The sequence below is a fragment of the Leptonychotes weddellii genome, chromosome 8 (genome assembly GCF_054177405.1).
Source record: "Leptonychotes weddellii isolate Sample4059 chromosome 8, ASM5417740v2, whole genome shotgun sequence".
In the NCBI taxonomy this organism is placed as follows: Eukaryota; Metazoa; Chordata; class Mammalia; order Carnivora; family Phocidae; genus Leptonychotes; species Leptonychotes weddellii.
The window spans coordinates 122,042,039-122,052,558 of record NC_138376.1 but is presented as its reverse complement, the minus strand read 5'-3'; the positions used below and the strand labels follow the sequence as shown (position 1 = coordinate 122,052,558).

Genomic DNA, 10,520 nt, shown 5'->3' with positions numbered 1-10,520 from the left:
GAAATAAATAATTATAATATATGAGTATATGGTGTATGCATTCTATGATATGGTAAGTGATGCACATTTTTCAGGGACTAACCCTGTGTCATATGGCCAACAATGCTTGTTAATGGAACTGGTTAATAGATTTTTATTAAACAAAATTTTTTAAAGCATGCAATCCTCAAATAATCTGTTATCTTACTATTGATCACAAATTATATATTTAAAGAATTAATTTTTTAAAAAATTAAATTTATTTATTTATTTGAAAGAGAGAGAGCAGAGAGAGAGAGACACACACACACAAGGGGGGAGGGGCAGAGGGAGAGGGAGAAGCAGACTTCCCAATGAACAGGGAGCCCTATGCGGGCTCGATCCCAGGACCCTGGGATCATGACCTGAGCTGAAAGCAGCCGCTTAACCAACTGAGCCACCCAAGTGCCCCCAAAGGTAACTTTTTTCTATTGGAATTATATAAGATGATTGACCTATGACTCCAATTTTATCCCAAAGTAGAATATATGCCACAAGGAATGGAGGGGAAGCCTCAGGTGGGCTTGTGGAGGGAGCCCAGACACTCTAGATCTGGGGAGCAGAGCAGGACTTGCCCGAGCTCAGATTCCCTCCACACAGGGCTTTGCATCTCAACAACCACATTTCCTTACAATGGGCACAAAATGGGGTAAAAGAGAAGATGGCTTGGTTTTCTGCTGAGGCTGTGAGGTCTCAGGATGGGGTCCCCTTAGGGAGTTTGGGTCTTTGTTTCTTGAACTGTTGTCACTGTATCCTCCTCACCTGAACTCCCACCTTCCTGAGCATTTGAGGATCCCATGCCTGAATGAATTGTCCTGCCTGGCAGGCCCCCATGTTTTCTGGGGAGAGGACATTCACATGAGAATGTGAATAACAGGTATTCTAGGACAGTGTGTGACGGAAATGTTACAGATGTGGTGGTGATGGTGTAATCTTGTGAATATACTAAAAAACCACTGAGTCGTACATTTCAAAAGGGTGAATTTATGGTATGTGAATTATACCTCAATTTAAGAAAATACCTGACAGACCAATTCAAGAATTCAGAGGAAAGGAGTCCCTTGGTCTGTCAGAGATGTCACGGAAATGTTGGTCCTTGAGCAAGGCCTTGAAAGCAAGGAAGGACTATGGGGAGAGTCAGGAAGAGCCAAGGCAAGATGAGGAGGGTGGGAAGTGCATGGCTCCTACCAGGAGATGGTCAGAGAGGGGAGCACAGGAAGAAAGGGACAGAAGGATGGAAATAGTAGTTGGGGTCATAGTATAGAGGCTTTGGTGTTGGTCCAAGCAGCATATGGACAAGAAAAAGCCTTTGACAGTCTCCTGCCTGGGATCTGACTTGTGCCTAACATGGTTGGAGAAGATCAATTTGCCTAGGTCACATGGGATGGACAAGCATAGGAAAAGCTTTGGGAGACCTCTTGGCAGCCATCATAACACTCTGGCGAAGATAGTGAAGAGAGCAATCCAGTAGAAAAGAAGGACAGATTTGATCGATACAAGAATAGACAGGACTGGACACCTGACTGGATATGGAGAGTAATGAAAAGTCAAAGACCTCCTAGAATTTTCAGTCTAGGACCCTACTAGGGAAGCAGCAACTGGTTTGGGGAAAAAGATGTGGAGTTCAATTTTAGGCATTCTGAGTTTGGGGTGATGATGGAACATCTAAGTGGACACTGAGTCAAGAGTAGCATGACACATCAGAAGCAATTCATGTACCGGTAAGGAAACTAGGCACAGAGGCTCTACCCATCGCCCAAGGGTTGGAGAGCTAGTTTCAGGCAAGCCAGAGCCAGAATCCTGTCTGAAAACTCTTTCTCCTCCTAGGCAGCTGGTTCAGATGTGGGCTGGCACTTGGAAGGGAGGTGATCCGGGAGACAGACAGGCTGAAGGCCACTGCGGAGGCAGGACGAGAAGGTATTGGGAGTGGCAAAGTCTCTGCAGGGGAGGAGAGCAAGGAAAGCGAAGGGCAGAGGGCATGTCCTCCTTTAGGGAGTATGAGAAGGAAGCAGAATGCAAGGAGGTGCCAACTGGAACAACAGTGTCACTGAGCCAGAGGGTGGGAGCACGGTGGTGAAGCACAGAGAGCTTGCGTGAGGAGCCTAGAGGCCATCCAACTGCAGCTTGCCTTCCCTGCCAGCACAGCCCACCAAGGCAGCGCCATGACGCCAGATGCTTCTGCAATGTTAAAGAGAAGGTAGACCAATACCACTGGATTTGGCGATTGGAGACCTTGGAGGGCCTGTCTCATGAGTGTGACATGAGGGGATGCTGGGATGAAGGAAAAGGAAGAGGATTTGTTTGTTTGTTTTTGCTTTTTTTAATAGAAGGAAAGTGTGGTGACCTAGGAAAAGCAACTAATGAAAAGAGAGAAATTGAAGATGCAAGGCAGAAGGGGCTGGATCCTAGAGGTCATGGAAGAGCCTGAGTCAAGCCTACTTTAGTAAGTAGGAACTCACTCCAAAGGGAGAGAAAAATGAAGACAAAGCTTTTCTCGGGGAGAGGAGAATGGATGAACTCAACTGGAGGGTCTCTTTTTCAATAAGGAGGAGGTGAGGTTATCTATTGTGATGTTCTAGTAAATACTCATTTTGTCCTTCTTCCTTAGTCATAGAACCCAACATTATTTGGGGCAAAAATGTGCCCAGCTAAAACACCGTAATTCCAGCCTCTTTTGCGGTCAGGGGTGGTCATGTGGCTCAACATTGGCCATGGAAAAATCTGAGTGAGATTTGGGAATGGCTCTTTGAAGGGAGACATCTTAAAGTGTCATGTACCCTTTTTGCTCCTTCTCCTCTTTCTTTCCTTCCTGGAATATGGCTTTGATGGCTGGAGCTGCAGGAGCTATCTTGTGACCATGAAGTGACCCTGAGGATGGTCAGTGCTAAGAATGGCAGAACAGAGAGAAAGAGGTCAGGACACTGATGACATTATGGAGCCATCACACTGACTCTGGATTGCCTACAGCTGGACTTACTTTGCATGACAAAAAGATATCTTTGTCTAAGCCACTGTTACTTGGGGATTTCGTTACTAGTAGACAAACACAATTCTTATCTGACAAGGTTGAAGGCTGGTGTGTGTGTGTGTGCGTGTGTGCATGCGTGTGTGTGTGTGTTAGACAGTGGAACACAGAGCAAATGGATTAGGGGGGTTGAAGTTCTTTGTTGCTCTAAAGTCATTTGTGAATTAAAAAAAATTGAGAATCACAGCTGTAAGAAACCAACCTAGATATTTGTGACCAGAAAATCTATTACTCTTCAGATGAGTGTCTACATAGTGCAAACTCATTGAATGCAAATCGATCCGATTCTTCCCTACACCTTGTTGACCTTGACAATCTTATAAAGGCTGAGGTTTGCATTTGATGCCATTAACAGTTTTTATTGAAGGAGGAAAATACTTTCTTAATTCATTTCAGGTTTAAGATAGATTCTGCAAACATTGATGAAAACATGAAAGGCACTTAAATAAGTGCAAGTATCTCGGACAACATGCAATGGCCTGTATTATATTGTGTTCACTGTTGTTCAGATTTAGGGCTTTGAATCCACTAAGAATTTAAAATGCCTTTTTTTCCCCACCCTTTCACCCCAAAATGTTTGACTAGTGTGAAATACCAAAACAGAATACCCTGGGCAAATGGTAAGCGAGGCTTTAATCTTCCTTTCTTTCTTTTTCTTTCTTTCTTTCTTTCTTTCTTTCTTTCTTTCTTTCTTTCTTTCTTTCTTTTTCTTTCTTTCTTTCTTTCTTTTCTCTTTCTTTCTTTCTTCTTTCTTTCTTTCTTTTTTTCTTTCTTTCTTCTTTCTTTCTTTTCTTCTTTCCTTCCTTCCTCCCTTCCTTCCTTTTTTTAACTGCAGCCTAAAACCATCTCCATTCATGTAGAACCCAGAAAACATGTCTCTTTGGATAGGCCATATGGCTTCTTGGTGTAACTATCCATCTTAACATATCTAGGGCAGATAGAGAGTTATTCATTTATGTCTTCATCAGCAATACCAAGTGTCTCTTAAAAAGTCAACAACAGATAGAAGAAAAGTCTTCATGTTGCACAAGATACCCATCTGTTTTCCAACCCATTCTGTATGTAATTCCTGGGGTTTATGAGATTTAAAACATAATTCCAATTAAGGCCATTTATCTAGTTTTGTGGCAGCTGCAAATTCAGTTGCTCCAGAAACAATCTAATCTTCAGCCTCCCAATTATTTTCAATGGCTGGATTAATGTACTAACCACTCATTTGAAAATCCATCTTGGCTGTAGAGTGAGCACTGTACAGTGGGCAACTAGACAGAGGATTTACTGAGTTACAAAAAACCAGTAGCATCTTTGACATTTATTTGAAAGAAAATGACGTTTCAGCTTATTTAATATTTCAATAACTTATTCTTAGAAGACAGAGACGGGGGGTGCATTTCAAGGGAACAAATGGGGTGGTTTTTGATGCAGCCACATGAAAAACAGCATACAAGGCCATACCAGAGCTCCAGGACAGGTGGAGGGGACCAGGGGAATAAGAATTCATTTGAAAGGCTCTCTCATTTGGACAGGAATATGCTCGACTCCCACAACTTATAGGTACTTTATAAAAAATGTAAACATCGATTTGATTTAGGCTCAGCTTCAAAACAGTTTAAGGCATTAATCAGAAAAGTATATTTGACATTTCTTCCCTTTATTCTCTTTTCTTACATGATCAAGAACTAAACAGGTAAGGCAGTAGTCATGTGGTTGAATGAAAGACAACTAACTTTGGAAACTTTCCTTAAGCAACGAATGTGAATTCCTGATACTGTCTAGCTAACTCAAAACCACAAGCCAAGGTGGAAAAGCACTGGGTTTCTGGTGAAGAGGATGATTGTGGGCAGAGCTCAGGAAGGGGGCATCTGAGTTACAGCTCCCCTCCTTGGGGAGCAAGGAGGCTCTGAGACCCGCAGAGGAGCCCATCAGGCTGTGCCCTTCAGAAGCCTCCATACCCACTGATGATGGTCCCCGAATGGCTCGAGGTCCAGCATTTCCCCACAGATGTTTTTACAGGCTCCGGTGCCAGGGACACTTCCTGTCAGTTTAGGCAAATTCATATCCTTGCTGTTGAATCAGATGAGAAGGCCCAGGCCCAGGGCAGTAAAAAGCTAGGGGCGGCTTTTGAAAACCCATTCAGGTCCAGTAGAAGCATGGCTCATAAAATGGGGTTCGCCTCTCATTTGGAATCCCAGTCAATAATCCTAAACACAATAGGGGGGAACTGCGGTGCCCTTGGAGGGGGTGGCGCTGAGCGAAGGACTCTTGCTTTGTGCTATTCTGAGCCAGAACAGGTATTTGGCATTTTGCTGGCACAGGGTGGGGTTATGGCATCATCCTCCCAGGCTGAAATAATTACATGTGCAAGCTGGAATGGGCACTTTTTCAAGTGGGCACAGCACAAATGCTGGGCCGATTATCCCCATGCCCAGAATGCGATGTCATTCTGCCCTTTCAGATGCAGGCTATCGGCCGCCCTGCTGCTCCATCCAACGTCCTTCTGAGGACCAGGACATTCAGGCTCAATTCAGCCTCCGAGTGCCTGGGAAGCCTGTAGTCCCTGGCACACTCCTGGGAGGATGAAAGCAGATGAATTTTTAAACAACAAAGTGAGGCTGTATGTGTGTGCGTATGTTTGATAATGGTCCAAACTTTAATAGCATGGTAAAATATTTATCTTACTTTTATAGCCAGCATGCAATCAATCCATAGCACACTGACAGAATTGAGAAAGATCGAGGTCTATACTCAGCCACAGCTTGATGGAACCACTCAACGTTTAAAAAATATATATATTTATCAGTTAATGGGAAATGCAGACCCATCGCCAGAAGTCACTTTCCTGAGATCAGGGGAAGAAGGGAGCTCCCAGGATCACAGTCCTTCATTCTGCAGACTCTCCCCTCTTTTCTAAGCCACAGAGTAAAGGGCTATATCTCTGGTTTGGGGTTTTAAGAAGTTAATTGTCTTAGCAAATTGGCCCATTCAAGTTAATCTCCCTCTTGGACACTGAATAGCCTTGAATAGCTTTGTTTCGCTGAAATTCCCAATCCCCTTTTTGATAAATGATGTCAAGTGGGTACAGGAGACAGGGTTGGGGTGGGTGGAGGATCGGTAATAAATATTATGTAAATATTGATTATTAAAGACAAATGAAAGATCCTTACTTCTTGGATTTTATCATAAGGTGGTGGAAAGGGGACCAATCATGGGAAATCAGCAACTACTGAATTAGATGATGTTAGAAATGGAAAGACTCAAGAGTCCATTGTCTTCATCTTCCAGATGAAGAAACTGGGAATGGACCGAGCCGCACAGATACTGGAGTGGGAACTGATCCATCCTCTCCCCAGGGCCAAAGCTCTCCCAGGGTCTCCGGGCAGCAGATGGAAGGAGGCAGAAAGTAGAGGGTTAGGAAAGTTACGGAAGGCACATTGTGGGGCTGTTGCTTCTTGCTCACAGGCGGTGCATGCAAGGAGAGAATCCCTACGGGTTTGTGACTGTGAATGTGTGTCTGGCTGTGTAAGGAAGAGCTCTGTCCCCCTTATTATAAATTCCAAGTGAGCACAAGGAGTTCGGAAGTCCAGGAGATCAACAATGGCTACCCATCATTTACCTTTCCTGTTTTCTATTCGAATAGTATATACAGTATGAAAAGTACAGATGGTGCCAAGACACCACCATGCAGGAATTCTGTGGTTATTTTCAGCACAAAAGATTTCTCCACCAACAAAGAATTGGCTTTATTCCAAATGAGACTTTAAATTGTGCTTTTCTTTTTCTTTTCTCCTTTCCTTTTCTATAAAATGGCGACTCTTTCGCAGGAGAAATAGTTTTTTTCCATAAATGCAAACCGTTGGGGGTGTCTTGTGTTTCACATGGTTGTGAGGAGCCCCAGCTTGATTTTGAACTTGAGTCGATTTGGCTGTTGAATTTATCATCTGGAAAGAAGCGGGGACAGAGCCTGCTGAGTCCCTGCAGCTGCCTCCAAAGTGACTTACTCCCCAAATACAGAGCCAGCTCCCTTCTTGATGATAAATGAACTGAACGAAGTGGTAATTTTCTTAATTCCATTCTGCTTTGTATCTGAGTAAGAATGATGATCTACATGATCGGGGCCCAAACGTTAAGCCGGTTTCTCCTCCTCATTTTCTGACACCTGAGGAGGACCTCACGCTGCCCTTTCTGAGCACTGGCCATACAGAGCAGGACCCAGACGATGACCCCACGGTGGCCCTCCTCCCTGCGAGCCCTCTCCCCTCTCCCGTGGATTAACTGCCCTGTGGCAATCTGTCAAAATGGAGCAAATTCTGCTAAGACTGTGTTGGAAAGAGACGATTAAAGAAAAAAAAAAAGAAAAGAAAAAACCACTGTTGGAAAGCTACCCTCTTACCTGAGAAATCATCCCGTAAATCCCCCCTTCCCAACCCCATTCAAAGATTTTATTTGTGGCTGTTTGGAGACCATTCCTTGCTAGGGATACTTCGATAAAACCTCCACAGGCCATCCAGATGACTGTGTTGTCACTGAAGCTGTTAAGGATAACTGTACGCAGATCCAAAATAACAGAGGACGTCATTTTATTGGCTGTCCACAGGAAGTTTGGTCACACAAGGAGGTGGAAACTGTGGCAGGCGTAGTACAACACAATAGCTCATCTAACTACTAAACAGAAGGTTAACTGATACTTGATAGGCTAAAACCCCAGCAGCCCTCTGCAGCCCGGGCGCCACCTACCCCTGTCTAAGTAAGCTCAAGAAGCGGGCGAGTGATGCCATTGTCCATTAGCCTCGGTGTGTCGCACTGTCTTCCCATAAAACAGCACTGGAAAATTCACCAAATTAGAAGAAAGAAAGCAAGCAAGCAGCATTTCCTTTTGAATACCAACACCACTTGTAAACAGACGTAGCGTGGCATGCAAATCCAGATCTGGTCATTTTTTTTTCCCCCTTTAGGTTTTTGGTTTTGTTTTGTTTTTTTGTTTTTTTAATTAACAAATGGAATGGTATGTCTGTTTCAAATATTAGTAGCATAACACGGAAGTGCAAATTCAGTCTGGCCACCAGTGTCCTCAACCTTCCCACGTGTCTGTCCCGAGAGCCCCGGGCGGACCGCAGAACATCCAGCCGAACACGGTCCTTTCCTCCCAGACTCGGCCTGCAGCCCCGGAGACTGCTCCTTTCTCCCCAGGCCCACCCCTCAAATGCCAATCGCCGGAAAATAGCCACTTTCATTAGTTATTAGATAGCCATTTTCATTGTTATCAAAGCAGTCAGGGTGGGGAAGAAAATTCAACTCGACCCAAGCCGCAGGCATTGTGGGCCCTGCCCTCCTCTGCCCTCTGAGGAGGATCCATCTGCTCTCCGAGGGGTCTTGGTGCTCCAGGCCCCGGAGTCGTCCTCACCCACCGGGGAACTGGGTCATGAGAAAGCTCCCGCCATCTGCCACCCCCCCTCCCCCGCCCCCTTGGGCTGTGGTCACACGGAGCTGAGCTTCACCAGGCCGCGCACCGAGTCCTCGTGCAGAGAGTCCTGGCTGGCCAGACCCAGCACGTGCATGGTGCGGCTGTGGGCCAGGGGGCTGCCCGCCAGCATCCTGGGGGGTGAGGGCGCTTCCTCTGGGGTCAGGAACTGGTGGCCCACGTGCTCCTCTTTCAGGGGCAGTACGTCTGTGAGCGCGGCCTCGGCGGTGAGGCTGGGCATGGAGGAGGGCGGCGTGGGCTGCCCGAGAGTCAGGCTGGCGCAGGGCGTGCCCAGGCCCGGCTTCCCGGGCAGGTGCAGCTCGTCGCTGGTGAGGCTGGGCTCGCTCTGCAGCAGGGGTGTGGCCGCGGCCTGCAAAACGAATTTGGTGCTCTGAATGCACTGGTCTTGGTCGCACTGGAGAGCAGGGGGGAGCCAGCGAAGAGAAGGCGGAGGTGCGCCCGGCACAGGGTGGGGGGGAAGGGAGCACAGGGAGGAAGAGGGGAAGGGGATGGGGAAGGGAGGGATGCGCGCGAGAGCGAGAGAGAGAGAGAGAGAGAGAGAGAGAGAGAGAGAGGGAGGGAGAGAGGGAGGGAGAGAGAGAGAGACCCGTTAGTGACACCTCGGTCAGGCAAGGCAGAGAGCGTGCTCAGTAGCCCGGCATCAGCCGGAGACACCCAGCGCTCGGTGAATACCAGCGCCTGCACCTAAATCAGCCGCTGGAGGGACTCATCACCCACAGGGGCCCAGGGAGTCATGTGCAGCCGGAGGCCACCATGCTCCTGGCCCTTGGTCCCAGACACGACCTAATTAAGAAACAATCCCAAGGACAGAGTCACAGGCCTTACCACCTAGAGCTGTCTCCCGTGGCTGTCGCTCGCACACTGAAAACCACTTTGACTCTATCGTTTTACAAATACAGGGGCCTGTACCCACGCTCACAGCAGTGTCAGTCACAACAGCCAAAAGGTGGAAGCCGGGGTCCGTCCACAGATGAGCGGACCGACGGCATGTGGTCTGGACAGACAATGGACCGCGGCTGAGTGCAGACGGGAGGGAAATCCTGACACATCCTACGACACGGATGGACCCTGGGGACATGGTGCTGAGTGAGGTAAGCCAGTCACAAATGGGCGAATGGTCTATGATTCCACTTCCATGTGTACCCGGAAGACTTAACTTCCCAACGACAGAAAGTAGAAAGAAGGGGGGGGTGCCCGGGCCTGTGGGGAGGGGAGAGGGAGCCAGTGTGCCTGGGGACAGTCTCAGTTTTGAGAGATGAAGAGGCCTGGTGATGGACGGTAGTGCTCTTGGCACAACCCTGTGAGCGGACTTATTGCCACCGAACTGTTCACTGAAAAATGGTTAAAATGGTAAATTTTGTGTTTTGTATATTTTACTACAAAAAAGAAAGAAAGAAAGAAAGAAAGAAAGACAAGCCCCTCAGGGTCTGATCAGACTGTTGTTCACAAAGCCCCAGAATTCCCCACTGCTAAATTTCCATCCACTTCGAGAACCGTTAATTGAGCTTCTGTGGGTTTTTTTAATCTGTGAAAGAGAATGCCAACATTTTACAAGATGTTTCCTTTTCTTCTAAACGTTCTTATGTCTTAGGCTACACCTCATGTCCTTTCCCTCACTTCACTCACTGGGCAAAAGAAATGGTGTAAACATATTTTTAGCTGCTCGATTGTGGAACGTGGAGCGTGGAACCCTCCCTGGAGCAATGGGGCAGGTTTGGGATCAGCCAGAAGAGACCTCGGTGGCACTCAGAGGACTTGAACTTGAGTGTGTCCAGTAAGTCCTTAGGGATTTTCAGGAACCACTCTTCCACTGGAAGGAGGAGGAACGGGTGTGACTTTAGGTTCAAGCGGTAAGCTAGGCACTGCACTGAGTTTCTTCAGAAGTTCTTAGAACAAACACATTTCCCCTCCTTGCCAGTGAAGACCCTGAGGCTGAAGTGAATGAGTGGCTTGCTCAACCTTACAGATACGAGTAAGACAAGGACCCAGGATCTGGGT

The 10,520-nt window shown here is 46.9% G+C and overlaps 1 protein-coding gene across 7 annotated transcripts in view; it reads right to left on the bottom strand.

The window, feature by feature from the left end:
• Window positions 1-7,603: 7,603 nt before the first annotated feature.
• ZDHHC14 (zDHHC palmitoyltransferase 14) overlaps window positions 7,604-10,520 on the bottom strand; it is a 264,705-nt gene continuing 261,788 nt past the window's right edge. For 5 of the 7 annotated variants that reach the window (XM_081829205.1, XM_081829203.1, XM_006740094.3 and 2 more), the window contains one exon: window positions 7,604-8,916. In XM_081829205.1, the coding sequence (XP_081685331.1) occupies window positions 8,518-8,916 (399 nt within the window). In that variant the 3' untranslated portion in view covers window positions 7,604-8,517. The remainder of the gene's footprint in view (window positions 8,917-10,520) is intronic. The other 2 variants (XM_081829204.1, XM_006740096.3) reach the window with 1 other exon arrangement.